Source organism: Cavia porcellus, unplaced genomic scaffold, assembly GCF_034190915.1.
Source record: "Cavia porcellus strain 051 isolate PalLab524CR breed Dunkin Hartley unplaced genomic scaffold, mCavPor4.1 scaffold_16, whole genome shotgun sequence".
Lineage (NCBI taxonomy): Eukaryota > Metazoa > Chordata > Mammalia > Rodentia > Caviidae > Cavia > Cavia porcellus.
In genome coordinates, this window is record NW_026947499.1 from 7,847,742 (window position 1) to 7,867,758 (window position 20,017).

General features: G+C 49.2%; 1 protein-coding gene across 7 annotated transcripts in view; it reads right to left on the reverse strand.

The window, feature by feature from the left end:
• Mlxip (MLX interacting protein) overlaps window positions 1–5,161 on the reverse strand; it is a 44,280-nt gene extending 39,119 nt beyond the window's left edge. For all 7 annotated transcript variants that reach the window (XR_010039610.1, XM_003462921.5, XM_013144796.3 and 4 more), the window contains exon 1: window positions 4,616–5,161. Coding sequence is in view for 6 of the 7 variants with exons in the window: in XM_003462921.5 (XP_003462969.1) it covers window positions 4,616–5,028 (413 nt within the window). In the remaining variant the exon portion in view is untranslated. The remainder of the gene's footprint in view (window positions 1–4,615) is intronic.
• Window positions 5,162–20,017: the final 14,856 nt, after the last annotated feature.

Sequence of the window (20,017 nt, forward strand, 5' to 3'; positions counted from 1 at the left end):
AGTGCCAAACTGCCAACCCAGATCCACTTCTTTACCTCAAAGTACCAACGACACAATGAGACCTGAACACTGAGAAAACAACTCTACATTAACATCTTGCCTTAAAAACAGTCACATACGTGCCATGGGTTCAGCACTACTGCTCAGTTAGTGGGAGTCTCCTTTCACCCTGCCAAATAACCCTTCCAGCCTGTCCCCGTCCTCCTCACCCAGACTCTTCCCAGGTCTACCCACACTCCCCTGTCCTTTCATGTGGCAGGCAGCTAACCAGTCAGCTTGGATGTAAAATGAAAGTTTGTTCCTGGAGAACCAAATGGGAGAAGACAAATATTGCTACTGTTGATCGAACTGAGGGCCTTTGCACTAAGCTACCTCTACAGGATTTATTTTTTGAGACAGGATCTTGCTAAATTGTCCAGGCTAGGCTCAAACTACTAATGCTCACCCAACAGGCATGCTAGCTAATCATTAAAGACTAGTACAAGTGGCCGGGCATAGTGTGCATGCCTATAACCCTAGCACTTAGGAGGCTGAGGCAGGAGGATTGTTGCGGGTTTGAGACCAGCCTGGACTACAAAGTGAGTTCAAGGCCAGCCTGAACTGCATAGTGAGACCCTGTCTCAAAAAGACAAAAATAAATAAATAAATAAATAAATAAGAAAGAAAGAAAGAAAAGAAAAAGGGTAGAAAAATGGCTCATCTCAGAGTTAAATTAGTTCCTTGCGTGAATGACTTCCCTTTACCCTGATTACCACGCCTATCATCAGAAGGCTCCTCCCTAGAAAACTTGGGATTTGGAGGGCACAGTGCTCTAAGCCCTTGGCTTCCCTACCCCTTGTGTTTGACACAGCCTCCAACCTCGAGTCGCAAGGTTACCATACAGGGTGCACACTCAGAGGCCACACCCTGGAAACTAATACTCCAAAGCTACCCTGCAGCTCCCCACTGAACCCCAAACATCCACTCACCCAGAAAGTCACTTTCTTACCTCTACAGATAAAGCCCTCCTCTTCCACCCCTCTGAAGCACTCATACTAAGCTTCTGGGACAAGGGACTCATTAATAAAAGTAGAGAAGTAAACCAAGCCCAGTGGCAAAGAGTCCCACACAAGATGTGCTTCAAGTCTAGAGGAGGTGCCCATGTGTGATATTCCTTCAAACACTAAGGGGGCGGGAACCACAAGTCACTCCACAGGGTACAGCTCCTCTGCTAGGCTCAGGACCAGCTAGCTAGTTGACTCCCGTTTAGCATGGGTTAGGCAGGCAGCTGAAGGCTGCACTCAAAGAAAAGACTCCACAGGGTGGGGTGGGCCTAATGTTCAGGTTACAGATGGGAAACCCCGGATCCTACTCTCCATCAGCTAAACAAGGATGCAGGACTGAAATTCCACAATCCTCCCGAGACCTTCTGGCTGGAGAGACCCCGCCTTGACGGAACTGTGCTAGGTCCTAGCCACATCCACAGACAGGAGAGCAGTTAATCCTTGCCTCCACCCTCGGGGAGTCTGGGCCACCCACTGGGGAGTGGCAGACAGGAGGTCAGGGGAGGTGAGCCGCAGGCTGCTTTCCCTACCACCCACTGCCTGGATTCGCCTTGGGAAAGACGACCTCCTCCCCTCCGGGTAGCTAACCTCAAGTGCACTGCCATGGGACATTCTGCCAGCACATGGAATCCCACCTGCGTGGGAACCTCCCAGTCTGCAGATACCCGTGCCCCCAGTGCGTCAGCCCCGGCCAGGCGTCAGGAATGAAAGCCTTCACATGTTCCGGAACAGCCCATGTTCACGATCCCGATTCCAGTTCTCCAGACTGGGTGAAAAATAAGCACAACTTCCCCTGCACTTGGTTCCTCCCCGAAGAGCTGTTGAACCTCATCTGGAAACAGCTGGGAGCTGTTGAACCTCATCTGGAAACAGCTGGGAGGCAGCAGTTAACAGGAAACCAAACCAAACCAAAAAAAAAAAAAAAAAAAAAAACAGCACAGAGTGTACCAGGGAGGTTAAGCAGCCAGAACCAAGAGGCCAGGGGACAGACAGGAAGCTGTAGTTAGAAAGGACCGAGGCCAGGAACAGTCACACAGAGGAGGAGACCAGCTGGCCTTCCTCTCAGCCTGAGCAGAAGCCCTGTGCAGGGCGGTGGCCAGGGCTCGGGCTCAGCTGACCAAGAGGTCAGCCCTGCTCAGACCTGCTCTCTCCTCACTGCACCTAGCCTACTTCTCTGGAAGCCAGTGGGGTGGTCATGAGCTCTACCACCTCTTCTGTCCAGCTTTTCTGTCAATCTGCACCAAATTCCACCCTGCCGGGTAAACTTAGATAGGGCCAACTCAGCCTTACCCAGAAACAGACAGCATCTCAGGGAGACCTCACTAGACAGGGCCCATTAGGACCTTAAGTGGTAGCCATAGGTGGCAGCAGACCCTGGGGAGGAGGGCAGTGACACAAGCACATAGCCACCAGGGCTGGGAAGCTGACAGTCAGGTAAGCACACACCAAACTAGCAGTGCATTTTGCAATCAAGAAGTTGACTGAGCAATGGCCAGTTGCCAAAACATTTTTGAAAGAAATGGAAATAAAAAAGTCATTATGAAAATTCCCGGTGGACTCAATAGGCCTTTAGGTTACCCAAACGAAGGGCAAAGGGGAGCCCGGCTTATTTTTCCTTTTGCAGAGCTTACTTAGGTGAGAGCTTTCTAGCCTGCATCTACTGTGACTTCAGCATTCATTCTCCCCTCGACATGCAGAAGTTTATATTAAAGGAGAGGATTAAGTTCTCTTAATAAAACACATTCCTGTCTTTCATCTCTAGTTCTGTTTGAAAAGGCTTTCTGAAAGCACAGTTTATGCTAAAACCCAGTGGAGTCTGATGCCAATGAAAGTGCTCCAAATCTGAGACTGAAGGGCGCCCAGGCTGCAACCTCAGTGCCATTTGTCTTTTTAAAAGCAGAACATCTTCACCGGCTTGATGCCAGCTCGGACCAGCAGGACTTGAGAGCCAAGGCGGAGACTACCAGAGGTGCCACGTCAGAGTGCAGGAGAAAAGCTCCAGCACCGGCATGAAGACAGACCCCACAAGGCGAAAGGGTGAGGGACGCATCTCAGGAACATAACAAAGGAACAAGCTGACTGATCACTTATTCCATGGGGAGAAATGCCATCCAGGGCCAAGTAGCTAGTGTGTTAAATCCATACAGGCATGATGTTTTAACTTGGATTTATCTGAGCCGTTCACTACTCTCCAGAAAAGGGGCCAGGGGAATATTCCTACTGTTCTTTACGCTGCTGCTGGAGTCTCCCAGGACACTTCCTGGGCTGCCTGAAAAGCAGAGCTTAGCAGCTAGGGCCTGAGGATAACTAACTCTGCAGAGATCTCAGCACCCGCTCTGTGTGGGGCTGGACTGCTCAGGTCTGCAGTCAGTCTAGAGAATTTTTCAACTGAGGCAAAAGTCACCCAAAGTAAATACCTAATATATCCTGGGGAAGGTAGAGAGTGGACAGAGGTTTTAACCTCAAGGGACAGGGATTTCTATTACCTAGAGCACAGTGTGGTGCTGGGTGCCTGTAATCCCAACATCCAGGAGGCTGAGGCAGGAGAAGCATCAGGAATTTAAGACAAACCTGGGCTACATACTGAGTTCAAGGCCAGCCTGGACACTCCAGTAAGACTCTGTCTCAAAAAATTAAAAATGATAACGGGGGGGGGGGGAATAAAGGACTCTCAACTCAGAGCTCAACCTAAGTTGGTATCTGGGATATCTGTCTTGGACACTGCCATCTCCCTTATATGTTTCAGGGCAGCCAGAAATCCATCCAACAGCCTCATGGCCCTCCCCCAGAGCCTTCCAATAAATGGGCTATAGGGGACCCAGTCTCTTGGCACAGGTACAACGTGAAAAGTAACTAACATTTTAATGCCTGCACCCTGGGAGGCTAAAGCAAGAAAGTTGCAAGTTTCAGTTCTGCCAGGGGAAACCTAGCAATTTAGCAAGATCTAGTCTCCAAATTAAACATACAAATTAAAAGGGGGGGGGCAGTTCAACAGGAAGGTCCTGGGTTTAACTCCCAGTAACGCAAAAAAAAAAAAGAAAGAAAGAAAGAAAAGAAGTAGCTAAAATGTACAGAGCACCTAACTCTGTGCTAGGCACAGGAACAAGCACTCTACCTACCTCAGTCCATCCGCACAAGAGCCCCCTGGAGGCAGAGACTACTGTCATTCTCTCTGAAGGAGGAAGCAGGCTCCAAGGTATTACACAATCATTAAACACTGGAACCTGGGCCACAGACGGCCTGGACAGGTGGTCTTATCCACACTTGGAGGAACAGGGCAGGGCAGACAGTGCCAAGTAACGCAAGGTGCATCTGTGTCCACACCTCGTTCTCGCCCTAGATCTGTGGCCCCTGACCCCAGGAGGCAGGGCCTGGATGAGCAGTAAGAAGGCGGAAGAAGCAGAACACAGTTCCCAACAGAAAGGCCAGGACCGCGGCGTCTCTGGCACCTGGGGACCCTGACACACACCTCCTCTCCACGGAACACGCGAAGCCCCGGGGGCCCAGCGGCCCAGCCCTCCGTTGTGTGAAAAGGAGGCCCCTGCAGGAACGCGGGTCCGGCTGGCTCCTACCTGTAGGCCAGGGTCATGCACTCGAACAGCTTGGTGAGCGAGGCGTCGATGGACAGGTGGCAGGAGCTGGTCTTGCCAAAGCTGTAGGTCTGGCATGTCTGTTTGTTGACCGTGTCGAAATCGTAGCCCTTCTTGGGCGGGTGCTCGCGGTGAGGCGACGACACCATGAAGTGGCCGCTATGGATGATCTGCTGGCGGCGCGGAGGCTCCTCCCGGCCCGAGCCGCTCCGGGGCGGTAGCGGCGCGGCGCTCGCGTGAGCCCGGGCCACGGAGGCCGAGCCGGAGGCAGGCGGCGGGGACGGCTCATCCGTGTCCGAGTCGTCGTCGTCCTCTGGCACCGGCGACTTGAGCAGCACCGAGCGGACCCGGCTGCGGGGCCGGCGAGGGGAGCACATGAAAACGTCGGCGGCCATGAGGGGGACCTAACCGGGGCATCCCCCGGGGCCCGAGACGACGGACGCTGAGAGGCTGAGGGGCTCCAGGGCCCGCGCGCGGACTATCCGCGGGCGCGCGGCAGCGCTGCAGGGGAGGGCGCCGGCCCCGGTGTGACGTCACGCGAGCGCCAGCCAATTGTATGCCCTTACTCGCCTCTTAAAGGTACAGGAAAACTGCTACTTATTTAGGAGGACAAAAAAAAAAAATCGGGAGGCCACGCCTCCCAGCCCCGCCCCTCGCCACCGCCCCCTCTGCTCTCGGCTGACCCGGGAGCTGCGGGACGCTGGCTGCAGCCGGCGGCCCTCGTGGGTGACTGGGTCCAGGGACGGCGACGGCTGTCCCCGCCGCCGGGTCCGCCCTAGGGACTGGCGCTTGGCCTGGCTGCGGGCGGTGCGGGGAGGGCCCTCCACGTGGTGGGTGGGGGTGGGGCTCCTCCCTCGTGGGCGGCTTTCTTCTGCGAGGCCCGGAACTGAGCGCTCAAAGCACCTTTCTGATTGTGTGGGGGGTCGTGGCTGCTGTCCGCATTACTTTTTATCAATGCAAAGACTGGGTCATGGAATATCTAAGGGATTTTTCTAGCGTGCGAAGCAGACCCTCTCCTGCCAGTGCAGAGTCCGCGGGAGCCCAGCCGTCTGCTCTGGACTCCGCCGCCTGTGTGCAGTCCAAAAGCTGTGGCTGTTGTCCTGCAACCCGGCCAGCACAGCAGCCCCTGATAATTCCAAAGGGAACATTCTGAGCCAGTTTTCTTCTCTGTCAAAAAAGGGACAATTCCTGTAATATAGCACGTGCTCAAGGCCGTGGGTTCAATCCCCAGCAAGGGGATGGGGATTTTAACCCTAATGAACAGCGAAAGCAATGTAATGTCAGCTCCAGTGAATTCCTTAAATACAGCCTAGCCCCCCACCCAGTATAATGCAATACTGCATATTTAATGTTGTAAATATGGGCCAGGTGTTGAGATAGCTAGGCTGACCCACAATTTTTCAGAATTAGCAATCATAGCAGGAATCGAGAGTTTAGAAAAAGAACCAGTCTTCAAGGATATAAAACTAAGAGAACACACAGGAGTGTGAGAAGACAGTGTAGTCAGCAGAGATACCCAGAAAATGGAACCAAAAAAGATCATTAATATCAAACTGCTGAGGTGGTGACACATGCCTGTAATCCCAGCTCTGGGGGAGGCTGAAACAGGAAGATCACCCTGAATTCTAGGCCAGCCTGGGCCACTAAAGTTCAAGACTAGCCTGATCTGCATAACAGGGCCCTGTCTCAGTGCCTCCCCTCACCTCCTAAAAAGTACAGACCCCAATTAGGAATATTCCCAGATGGAAAAAAAAAAAAAAAAGGAATGCTCCCAGATGATAAGAGGCAAATTCCAGGTGGCCAGGGACAAAGCATGTGTAGTCACTAAATTAACCTATAGTTACCTTTACTCTAGTAGTACAGTGAAAATCACTCTCTAAGGAGGAAACAAGATAGTAACGAGATGTATGTTGTGTGAGGAGGCTGATAGGGAACAGGGTCAACTGAGCTGGTGCTGCCTGCCTGTCATCCCAGCACTCTGGGAGGCTCCCAGTGCTCCAGGGGGACCAAGGCAGGACTGAAAGTTTGAGCCTAGCTGGGCAATTAGCAAGACCCTGTCTCAGAATTTAAAAAGATAGAAACAAAAGCCGGGCATGGTGGCACACACCTGTAATCCCAGCACTCGGGAGGCTGAGGCAGGAGGATCGTTGCGAGTTCGAGGTCAGCCTAGGCTACAAAATGAGCTCAAGGCCAGCCTGAACTGCATAGAGAGACCACGTCTCAAAAAGACAAAAAAAAAAAAAAAAGAAAGAAAAGAAAAAGAGAGAGTGAGTTTTAGAGGGCTGGAGATGTAGCTCAGTACAGAGGCCCTGATTCAATCTTCAGTACCATAAAAAAAAGTATTCTTCTTTCTGCCTCTCCCCAACACACTCCTGCCCCTTACCAGCCATTACTTTCCTCGTGATCACCACTTGAAATAGTTTTATTACTTCTACTACTGATCTGTAACTTTCTGAAAATAGTTATCGTCTACCATCATCTATTTTGGACATCGTCGGACTCATTAGATTTTACTTTTTTGTGGGGAGGGTGGGATAGGGTCTCACTGCGGAGCCCAAACTGGCCTGGAACTCATGGAGACCCTCCTACCTCAGCCTCCTGAGCCAATCACCATGTTTCTTCCTTCCCTCCTTCCTTTGGCTCTGGGACAGTATAGAGGCCAACGGTCCTTTCCAGTCTCTTGCTGTCCCGTGCAAAGAACTGAATGGGACAACTGATGAAGATGGAAATGCAAAGTCTATTTAAAGTTAATAAGAAAGAAGGAAACCAAGTGCTGAAGAGGATGTGCTCCAAAGAAACACCCTGCAAGCAGGACTGACCACTGCAAGAATAAGAAGGCAGTGGTGACGAAGTCAATGGCATCTTTCTTCTTTTGAGGTCAAATCTGGGCCTGCGCTGGGAAGCTGTTCTGCATATGCATCTCCGTTGTGATTTGCTAGCTCTCTGTGATTGACAGGTCACGCCCTATTGCCCGGCTCTTTGCCACGCCCTAATTCCCTCCCTTCTGCTAAAGATTTGAACGCTAGGCTCTTTCGTGGTAGGCACTAGCGCTGGGCTGAGCTCCATCTGGGGCCTTCTTTTTGTTTTTTCTACTGTCTTTCTGGAACTTCTGTTAAACGTTGAATTTGTTTCCCAACTCTTTCTTTCCTTTTCCTTTTTTTTGTGCTTGGGCACGAACTCTCTCCATTTCCATTCTAGTCAGTCCATGACATCTTTGGAAGGGTTCTATTCCAGGCCACCCCTAGCCCCCCAGACACTGAGTCACAGAAGCCCAAGTCCTTGCCCTGGGACATAGCGCAGTGGCTATGCACAAATAAGGCAAGCACAAAGTCCTGCATTCCATTTCTGGTACCAAAAAATAAAACAAAACAAACAAAAAGAAGCCCAAGTCCTGTATATAAAATGACAGAGTATTTGCCTAGAACTTACACACATCTTCCTGAGAGTCAGTGACTCTCAGGTGACTCATAATACCTAATACAATGTAAATGGGTGTAAATAGTAGTTTGGGGAATAATTCCCCTCCCCAAAATGTCTGTGGTGTTCACTACATACGCAGGGTATTTTCAAAATTTTTTCAGTCCAAGATTGGTTGAATCCTGGAGTGAAAAACCCACAGATGCACAGGTAGTCTGTTCAAGGCCAGCCTGGGTGAGCTGGAGGCCAGCCTGAGTTATAGAGCAAGACCCTGTCTCAACATAAAGCAAAACAAAATGAACCAAAACTTTCTTAGAAGTTTTCCTTGTTTCCGTATCTCTCTTCATCTCTCCTTCCTTGCTAGTCTGAGGAAGTGTTATCTGCTCTGGTTTCATGGATACAATATCATCTCTTATCTCTCCCAGAATCTTGGATTTATCAGACGTTATCTTTGTTGTCTGCCTTGTGTATGGTTTTGTTCTCTTTTCCTCCCTCCTGGGTCTGTTTTGAACTCGTCACCGTGGAAGCTCTGCAGAAGCCCAGAAAGGAGCCTCTGGGGCTGTGATCCAGGAGGATGCCGTAAGCTCAGGAGCGGTAACGGCAAAACTGTGTCTCAGTAAATAAATCAGTAAGCCACATTGTTGTGGTTTGTGTCTGGACGTGCCCCCAAAGCCTCATACAGTCATGCAGAGAGCAGATTTTTCATAAGTGGCTGAATCTAGAGTGTGATTGATTCATGGTCCAATGCTGAGGCTGTGAGTGTACACCTGCTCAAGGACGGGTAGTATGCATACCACGCAAGGGACCAAAACAGTCTCGTGGCTCTCTTGCTTTTGTTGCTTTTGGTATTTTAGAGCCAACTGACTATGGACTGAAACCTCTACAAACTGTGAGCCAAACAAACCTTTCCTCTTTAATCTTAGGTGTTGGGTATTTTGTCTTAGCAATGAGAGAAAAGTAACAGACACAAGTATAGGGCCACATGCCTATAATCACAATGCTGGGGAAGCTGAGGCAGGAAGATCTTGAGTCTGAGTTGAGCCTGCATTATGTAGAGAGACTCTGTCTCAAAATGCATCAATAAATAAATGCAATCATTCAATAAGTAGCCTTGAGTCTGGCTTCTTTCACTTAGGATAATGGATCCCTGTGTGTATTTCCATGTTGTATACCCCTGAGGTTCATTTTTATTGTTGTACAGTATTCTGTCTCCACCTCCTCCTCTGCTGCTGCACTTCTTCTTCTTCTTCTTCTTCTTCTTCTTCTTCTTCTTCTTCTTCTTCTTCTCTTTCTTCACCTTTCCCTCCTCCTCCTCCTTTCATTTTTTTCCTTTTCTTTTTTTTTTTTTTTTGGGGTCATGATGGTAATGTGAGTTGAACCTAGGGTCTTTACACTAAGCTACACCCTCAGCCCTTTTTATTTTTTATATTTTCCTTTTTAAATTTTGGGACAAAGTCTTGCTAAGTTTCCTAGACTGGCCTTGAACTCGAGATTCTCTTGCTTCAGCCTCCCAAGTGCTGACATTGTAGGCATGTACCGCTGTGCCCAGAGGTGAAGCAGCATTTCATTTCAGCCGTGTTCCATAGTTTGTTTTGCTTGTCACCAGTGGAAAGTCCTTTCCACTGTTTTCAGGCTGCAGTGATTATGAATAAGGACATTGTAAACACCCCCATCCAGGTTTTTGTACTTTTATTACTTGGGAGTAGTGTGGCTAGGTGGTGGTGTAATCGTAGATTTAATTTTATAGGAAATCTGCAAGCTTTAAGAGACAGAACCTGTAGTCAGATAGTGGCACTTGCCTGTAATCCCTGCACTCTGGGAGGCTGAGGCAGGAGAATCCAGACCAGTTTAGGCAATTTAGCAATTTAGCAAGACCCTGTCTCAAAATAAAAACTAAAGTGCTGACATGTTGCACACGCAGAAGGCCCTCTATTCGATTCCAGTAAGGAGCAAGGGAGGGGAGAGACATGCTCTTACTAGGCTGACCCCTAGCCCTGGACTCACGGGATCCTCCTTGCCCAGCCTCCTGTGTAGTGGAACTATAGGGACAGGCCATTGAGCCTGACTCAAATCTGCTGAACTCTTGCAAATGTGACCACACATTTTATGTTTCCACTGGCAGTGCATGAAAATCCTCGGTGGTCTGACTCCTCAGCCACACCCAGTGTCATCAATCTTCCCTTCCACTCTCCACTGGTCACAGCCCCAGGCCTTTTTTTATTATTTATTTGCAGACAGGATCTCATTATGTTGCTCAGCCTGGCCTGGAAGTCTCAGTGTTCCTCCTACCTCAGCCTCCCAAGTGCTGAGATTTCACTCATGGCCACCATGCCTGGCTACAGCTAATACTTTGAGTAATGTCCAAAAGAAAAATTTTTGTCTAATTTGAGATCACAAAGATTTTCTTCTATACTTTCCCCCCAAAATATTGTTTTTGCTAGGCATGGGGGCAACATGCCTGTAATGCCAGCACTTAGGAGGCTGAGGCAGGAGGACTGCTGCAAGTTAAGGCCAGTCTGAACTACACAGTGTGACTCTGTCTCCAAAAAACGCTGTGGTTTTACATGTTACATTTTGGTTTATAATCCATTCTGAGCGAGTTCCTGATATGGTCCGAGGCAGGGAGTCATCTTCGTCCCCCAAAGATGTCCAGTTATTCCAGCGCTGTTTGGCAAATGTTTATAATTATTACAAGTGGCCTTGCCATTCCTGGTGTTTTGGGGTTCAGGGGGTGACCTGGCCCCACTTTGCAACTGAGCCACCAACACCTGCGCCCCTCAAGCCCCCGGCCAGGCACCTTGCAGGTCTTTGCTGGCAGACGCTTGGCTACTGGCCTCTTTACCTCGCCTCTCTCCCTGCCTGAAATCTTCTGAATGAAACAAATCATAAAAGGGCAGGCAGGGGTGGCCACACGGTCTGGCAACGTTTCTTTGAAAATAAACAAGCGTTGAAACTGAAAGACCAGGGCCATCTCTGGGGACAGCTCGGGCCAGAGTTCAGGGCTGGTGCATCCGCCGCGCGTGGCTCCCAGCCTGGCGGGCGGCAGGTCGGATGTGCAAAGCAAAACAGGATCTGGATCGCTTGGGACATCGCCATCCCATGCAGCACTCACCTTGGGGTCAGCTGGGAGGGTCTGCACAGTTCAGCCACCACCACAGTTTCCCCACACCGGGGCGTGGGCAAGGCAGGCATGGTACCCCCATCTTATGTATCAGAAAAGGAGGCAGGTGCTGGTGAATAGGCCAGTGTGGCTTGGGGTTTTGAGGATTTTTTTGGTTTTTAGACAGGCTCTTGGTGGTTAAAGTCACCAGGGGCTCAAACTTGCAACCTTCCTGCTTCAGCCTCCCAGAGTGTGGGGATTTACAGGGATGCACCACCGCCCCCAGCACGATGCATGCTGGAGATGTAGTTTGTATCGTCCCCAGTTCACCGTTACAGGCGTACAATTTAATGAGCTTTAACAAGTTTAGGGGGCTGGGGCTGTAGCTCAGTGGCACAAGCAACTGCCTGGCAAGCACAAGGTCCTGCGTTCAACTCACAGTATCAAAACAAAAAACAAGGCCAGGCGTGGTGGCTCATACCTGTAATCCCAGCACTTGGGAGGCTGAGGCAGGAGGATGGTTGAGAGTTCGAGACCAGCCTGAGCTACAAAGTGAGCTCAAGTTCAGCCTGAACTGCATAGTGAAACCTTGTCTCAAAAAAGACAAAAAAAAAAAAAAAAAGCTTATAATGTGTCATCATCCTTGCTACCTAGGTTTAGACATTTATCACCCAGGAACATTGCCCTGTGTGTGTTTGGAGTCATACAATATGTCCAGCCCCATGCAACTTGGGTGCAGCTTTCTGTCTCCAGAGTTTGGCTCCTTCTAGAAATCTCAGAGAAATGGAATCATACAGTTCAAGTTTTCCCTTGTTATCCACAGGGGATTGGTTCCAGGGTGCTTGGTGGATACCAACACTTTGTTTTTGAGACAGGGTCTCACTGTATATTCTAGACTGGCCTTGAACTCATTATGTAGGTAGGCTGGTCTCAAATCTGGTATGATCCTCTTGCCTCAGCCTCCTGAGTTCTGGGATTGGATGTCAACTTTAGTGGGTTTACCAAATCCGCCCCTTATTTTTTTAGTCTAAAGTTGTATTTCAGGGTAGTAGTAGCCAGCAGTGCAACTCAGTACCTTTCCCTGCAGGATACAGGAAGCAGTCTGTGTTGGTGTGATGAAGGAAAGGTGTATGCAAGTGTGCAGAAGTAGCAAAATGGGACTTTTACCCACCTTATGCTCCATGTAACTTTGTTTTGTGAATTTTTACTCGAGCATCACACAGGATTCAATAGACCCACACCACTCTAGGATTTTTTTTTTAAAGGTTTCTTTTGATTTTTCTGATAGAAGTAGCCTTTTTAAAGTTGGTTGGTTTTTTTGTTTGTTTGTTTTGTTTTTTGTTTTTTTTTGTTTTTGTAACAAGAATCAAACTCAGGACCTTGCATTTGCCAGGCAGGCACTGTGCCACTGAGCTCTATATCCCTGGCCTAGGGGTAGCACAATTCAGTAAAATAGCACAAGAGAAACCAGATTTATAAATTTTGAAGGGGATCAAAAGTGAATCATCAGAGCTGGGATGGAGCTTAGCAGCATTAGCACCTACATAGCAAGTACAAGACCCTGAGTTTCGATCCCTGGTACCAAAGAAAAGACTCATCAGATTATTCATGCATGGATGATGGAGATGATCTGTTACGGTGAAAGAAATGTTTTCATAATGACAGAATGGTGTGGCTGGATGATGACGACAACTTTGATGTTGGCCATGTGACCCCAAATTCAGACCATAAAGAGAACAACAATGTGAGGACGAACTTACATCTGAGCAGTTCGAATGTTACGCAACGGCCACACAGTCCAGCGGAACCGCCCCATGTTAGGAGTATCTCTGAAACACAGTGAGGGTCTTGGCAGGGGTGAAATGGGCTGGACAGAATGCCAGCACTGCCGTTCAGTGCTGGAAACTGTGACAGATCAAATGCTCCGAGATGCTGTGAAATACACAAAGGCTGACGTGCAAGTAGAGTGTTCCGCAGGTACCAGTAGCTGTAGCCAAAACTGTTCATCATGAAACCTCAGTAGCGGGACTGAAAGCATTCGTGGGTCTGCTCTACTTAGCAAGAATTTCTCATGGTGATCGCAGGACTAGAAAAGATTTATGGAAAAGCCATGGGTCTAAATACGGCATAAAAATGTGTGGTTGGGCCTGTAATCCCAGTACTCAGGAGGCTGAGGCAGGAGGATGGCTGTGAGTTTGAGGCCAGCCTGATCTGCAAAGTGAAACCCTGTCTCAAAAAAAAAAAAAAAAAAAGTATGTTCTTGTAGATGTGAAGAGTTGTTGTGCTTTCAGTTTAACCCTTTATCCTGGAACTCAGCTGTCAGGTCCTTATTTGTATTGTAATAAACTGAATGGTATTACGAACATTGTTACTCACATCATTTCCACAATTGGTGCACACATTTCCAATTGATGTTACATTTGATAACAGACCAGGAGCTGACCAGTGCAGGAGCTGTGCCCAGTAACAAACCAGAAATTCCAAATGAAACGTTGCCATTTCAAAGCCATGAATTGTAGAGTACAACCTTTGGATTTGAGAGTGATGATAATATTGGCCTCCTGCATGACAAAGAAAAACAAATTAGTTGTGGTGGATTTACTAATGGGCTGCTTGTAACACCCAGCTGAACGGAGGCAGTGTGGTGCTGGGTGCGGAGGGCCCACCTGAGGATTGTGGCCAGCAGCATGGAAGCAGGCTTGGAGGGGAAGAAGGAGCTGTTGATTCTCCAGGAGAAGCTGTCACGCTGGCTTCCTGATAGGAACCCAGCTGTTCTCATCATCAGAGGAGCTGAGATCTTGCTGTTGCTGAGGGTGGCCGTGGTTCTTTTTGGGGGAGCTCCGGTCCTTACTGGAGTATCATTCCTGGCTCCAGTGCAGATCCCTCAGCCTGCTGGCACAGATCTTCATCCTACTGGTGCAGACGACCTAGCTTCCACGCTGACCCTGGGGCCTTCCCCCTGCAGATCCTCCATACAGACTCGCTTGAGACGTTGGAACCCGGGGACATTGCCATGGGATTGAGGCCCTTGGCTGGATTCTTGGGGTCTCTAGTATGTGGACAGGTGTCCTGCACCCCCCTGCATTTGACATTTGGGGTGAATATTATAAAATAATCCTATAAATTATGTGTCCTATATTAAATCTACTCCTTGCAAACCTTGACTAAACACTGCCCCTGCTGATGATAACATTCCACCGTGACAGAAATATCGGTAGGAAATCTTGACAAAATGGAACCCGGGATAGAAACTTCCTACAACAAAACCAAAAGCAGGGCAGATGTTGATGAGTTACGTAGCAAGTGTGAGGACGCACAAAGCCTTGGCCAGTGGTGGTTTTACTTGATCCTAAACATGTGTGGCATAAATAGTTGGAGCGTTTACCAAAAAAAGTGCAACATGGCACAGAGAAAGGTTCTCAGAGGACTGGGGCCCAAGCTCATAAGAGATTATTTACAGCAGAGGAAAAACAAGATGCTTCTGTCTCGGGAGCTACACAAAAATTGTGGAGCACACCGGTGCACTGACAGGCGAATTGGCAGGCACAGCATCCTGAACACCTCCTATGACCACAGGAAAACAAAAAGAGGTCAACTGTGCCCTACAAGAAAGTGCAGAAAAGCAAAACACATGTGCCATCAGTGTGAGCGATGCTTGTGTAGGGAACACGCAGTTGTGTGAGAAGGCTGCCTTGGGTGTGAAAGCAAATTTATGTAAGTGGTAGAATTTTGTTTGTGTTTACACTGTAGTTCACGTAGGTTTTTACTTCTGTTATCTTTTAAGTTTCGTAAGCAAGTACACAGCTGATGTGAAAATGTCGATGTCTCTTCTCGGTGCTCCTTACATGTTTGATATTTTACTTTATTGATATCTTATTACTCTGCTATATGTTCATTGTACAATATACTAGGAAGCTCCTGACAGGGAGAGGACAAGGTAGCGAGACTGCCACACAGGAAAGGAAAGCTAAACACAGGTGCTGTCGGTGTGAACGTGCGCGTGGAACATGTAGTGTCAGGTGTGAAAACTGCCTCGGGTGTGATCATTGAAAAAAGATGTTTTTTGTAAAATGCTACTGGTATCTTCATTGTACTTTATATAAGAATTTACTTTTGTTCTTTTTTAGACTTGGTATACCGACAAAAGTCGACGCTGAAAATTTTGATGCTTTTCTACAAACACTTAATATTATAAATTCAATATTTTATTTTTGTGATTTTTTTTTCCTGTTAAGGACTCGTTTAATAAAACTCATACAATTTTTTCTTTTTTTCCTTTTTTTGGTGCCGGGGATCTAACTCGTGACCTTAAGTTTGCCAAGCAGGCACTTACACCACTGAGCTAAACCCCTGCCCTCTTTTTTTTTTTTTTTTTTTGGTACTGGGGATCAAACTTACAACCATGCACTTGCAAAGCAGGCACTTATGCCACTGAGCAACCCCCAGCCCCAAAACTCATAAAATTATAATTAATAATTCAGCAATAGAAATATTCTAAAGAATAAATGTGAGTCTGACAGACCCATGTTTCTGTGCATTGATGATAAAATTAATCTTATGCTTTCTTTTTCTGTGAGATAGGTCTCACCGTGCAGTTGAGGCTGGACTTGAACTCTCAGTGATCCTCTTTCTCAGCCTACCGAGAGCTGGGATTCCAGGCCTGCACTACTGCGCCTGGCTAATCTTCTGTTCTTAAGGATGCTTGAAACCCTTCAACTGACCCTGTATATCTTCAGCAGAGGGCCAGCTGCCTGGGGTCACAGTGGGATTTTAAAGCATGATCCAACAGGACAGCAAATCACCTTCCCTGAAGACTGTGCCCCTGCTTTGGACCTTGGGAGGAACCAGGTCTGCACACCCCATTTCACATCTTCAAAGTGAGGCTCTGTGCTGGCTGTGGCAGTGCACACTTGTGATCCAGCACTCAGGAGGCTGAGGCAGAAGAATTGTGATGAATTTGAAGCCAGCCTGAACTACATAGTGAAACCTCGTCTCCAAAGGGAGAAAAAAAAAGAAGCAGCAGCTCTGAACTGAGCATGATAGCATCATGGTACAGAACTTGCCTGGCATGCACAAGGGCCTGGCCTCTGTCCCTAATGCAGTAGAAATAAGGAAAGAGAAGAAAGAAGGAAAGAAAGAAAGAAAGAAAGAAAGAAAGAAAGAAAGAAAGAAAGTGTTAGGGTCTGTGCCTGGATCCCCAACCCCTATCAGGTGCACGGCGTGGGCCCAAAGGGATGAGACAAGCGGCCTGGTCTGCAGGGCTGCAGGAGGAGTGAGACCCTCAGCAGGGCTCCTAACTCCGCCAGTCGCGCTGACTGACCCTGGGCAGCCCGTATTTAATCAGGACCAGCAAGGAGCTGAGCAGACAATGGAGGAAACCTGAGCAGCACCTTGGGAGGGGGCCGATGCTAACTAAGGAAAACCATCCACAAGGTCTCCAGGCGGCCTCAGCGGTGGCCCATCTTGCCCCCTGAGGGGTTTCCTCATTCTCAGTTCAGGCGTGCCTGGATCACACCAAGCCCCGCATGCATGTGTTACTCAGCTCCAACAAGAAAGGAAGTATGGGAAAAAAATTCATTGAGCTGTGGCCTTACATGTCGGTACACATTTCAGAAAAGTCTTACATGAATGGATATTCATGTTTTTAAAACTTTTTTATTTGGGAGTAGAACCCAGGACCTTTATATATCCCCAACCATTTCTTTGTTCTTTGTTTTGAGATAGGGTCTCATTAAGTGGCTAAAATGCCTAGAATGTGGGATCGTCCTGCCTCAGTCTCCCAGGTGTGCACCACCACGCCCTGCAGCTGCTATTTTTCACTACTGTTACAGGTCTTATCCCCAAGCCCATCTGGGTAGCTAGAAGTCCAGTGCCATGTACAGGGGCCACAGGGAAAAAGAAGAAACTGCCATTCCCCCTGTCTCAGGACTGACCTCTGGACCACCAAAGCCCACTTCTTCTGAAGTGACTGCCCTGGAGGGGTTACCCAGCAGGCCCTGGGGAACACAGAGCCTGGTCCCAAGGGCAGTCAGGACAGCAGGCCCAGGCACAGTGTCACAGCCCATCAGAGACTTCTGGGTCCCTCACCCTTGTCCTCCAGGAGGCTGGGGCTGCAGGCATTGCCACAGCCCTGGATCCCGATGCCCTTTGTGGTAGCCCCTGGGACACAGGTGCCCAGGACATTTGCTGGCTGGGGTCCTGGCTCTCTCTACAGATCTCAGCAGAAACAACAACGTGTTTTGCATCAGACTCTCAAGCGGCCCTAAGTTCTGCGGCTCCTTCTCCCCAAGCACCCAGAGCTGTGATGATCTCATTTGACCTCCCGGCAACCCCAAATCTGGGCAGAGAAGCAGCCTCTCCGTCAAACAGAAAGGAACAGGGCCCTACACGGCCTCAGTAAGGAGCCTGGAACCAGCTTTCTTCCCCGAATCAGAGGGCCACAGACCAAGCCTGCCAACTGTCTTTGTAAACTAAGTTTTATTGTAATGGAGCCATAATTGTTCATTACAGTATCTGCTTTCGTTCCACCACAGCAGAGCCAAGGAAGTGCAGGGGAGGCTTTGTACCACACGGCTCTGTGCAGAAGAAGCTTGCCAGCCCCAGCTCCTAGACCACACCTTCCTGTTGAAACATTAGGTAGTTGAAAGAAACTTTTTTTTTTTTTAAAGACAGGGTCTCCTTACATAGCTCAGGCTGGCCTTGAATTCACTATGTAGCCCAGGCTGGCCTCAAACTTGCAGCAATCCTCCTGCCTCAGCCTCCCCAGGGCTAAAATTACAGGCGTGTGTCGCCATACCTGGCTAGTAGGTTCTATGAATCTTTCCATTTTACAGATGAGGAAACTGGGGCCCAAAGAGGTTAGAATATTTGCCTGCAGTGCCATAGCTGTGGAGGGGTGGAGCTCATAGTCTAAACAGGTCTAAGGGTGTTTTCCTGTTTATTTCCCGTCACCAGCTGGTACCCATCCAAATCCTTGTCATTTGAGACACTACAAGAGGAGTGATTTGGAGGGGATGCACCCTTCCTCCAAGAGATGGCATTCAGGATTCCAAACTATCCTGCGGGAGGTGGAGGGGCTCCCGGATTCATCAAGGCTGGGTTTGTTAACTTGAAGCTCTGGGACAGGGATGCGGGGAATGACCCAGGGAAACACCCAGTTTAACTGTTGCAGTTTAAACAGGCAGTGTCCCCACAGGCTCATGCATGAGGGCGGGATCCCCAAGGCTGCTGTTACCAGGCTGGGGGTGATGAGGGTGCTGACTTCGGTGATTAAGGCCTTGGATCCTTCCATGGTGGGTTCAGAGCTGGGTGGGCTGTCAGGCTTTGGGGTCCCATTGGAGGAAACAGGGCACTTTGCATCTGGGCCAGCCCCTGCGCTCTGGCTCCCCCACCCATGCCCGCCTTGCCCTGCTTCCTGGCTGCTCTGAAGCGAACAGCTTTCTTTCCTCCACTTCCCCCTTCTCCCGTGGTGGTTCTGCCTTGAAACCATCTGGCTACGGACTGAACCCTCTGACATGGCAAATGCCGTCCCTGTATGCTGTACGTTAGGATTTTGTTTCAGCAGCGGAAAGGTGACGGATACTGGGCTAAGCTATCCAGGATAGTTCTTAGCTCACAGACTGGAAAGTCAAGGTCAGGGCTCCAGGGCTGGCTGGGGCCAGGCTGGAGCACCGCTCTCAAAAGCTCACCCTCGCCAGCGCTCTTTCCTGGGTTGGCTTCACTCCTGGACAGACTCTTCCAGCAGGGTCAAAGTCACCCTAGTTTCTCCCATTTTTAAAATTTTATTTACTTATTTATATGTTTAGAGACAAGGTCTCCCTAAGCGGTTCAGCCTGGGCTTGAACTCATTCTGTAGCCCAATCTGGCCTGAAACTTGACAGCGACCCTCTTGCCTCACCCTCGAGGGTGCTGGAGTTCCAGGTGCGGGTCCTCACACTCCTCTACTTTTAAAAGCTCCAGCTGCATGTTCCAGCACAACACTTTCCCGCCAGTTCCCATAAAAGAATCTCAAGGCTGACTCTCATTGGACCACCTGGGGTCATGTGCCCCTCCCTGAACCAATAGCAGCCGCCTGGGGGCGGGAACCGTACAAACCAGGACCAGCCCAACTAATGCAGCTCCATTTACAGACTGAGAAAGAAAGCAGCTTCTTCCAGGGAGGAAAGCAATGCAACTGGACCAAGCCCATGGTTATCTATCTTGAGCCTCTGGAGGAAAATTACATTGCTGGGAGGGGTAGGAGAGGAAGTTAGACCTGTCTCAAAACAAAAGCTGTACAGAGGGCTGGGGCTGTATCTCTGTAAGGTAAAGTGCTTGCATAGCAGGTGCAAAGCCCTGGGTTCAGTCCCCACCCAGTACAGCAAACAAAGCAAGAAACAACAAAAACTGTTTCTTAGCCCCTACCAGGGCTTCTGTCTCTATCCTAGGAGCTTCTCTTCCCTCCATCGGAACGCAAACCCTTACCCCAGGCTGTGCTAGCACTCTCTTTAGTGCCCTGGATCTTTTTTTTTTTTTTTTTTGAGACAGTCTCACTCTGCAGTCCAGGCTGACCCTGAACTCACTGTGTAGTCCAGGCGGGCCTAGAATTTGAAGCATCCTCCTGCCTCTGTCTCCTGAGTGCTAGAATTGCAGGCAAGCACCGCCACACCCAGCTCTGGCTCACTTTTATGTCTAGAAGTAAAATCAAGTTTGAATCTTGCTGCCCAGCGCCCAGCACAGAGCTCCAGGAAACCCCACGAAGTCCGCCTTCCAGCCTGTGCTTGGCTGCTCCCCGGTAAAAGCAGACAGCAGGAGAAGCCACATGGAGCTGGAGACATGAGGGGCAGGGTGTGGTGCACAGATCTGCAGACCCAGGACTTGAAGCTGAG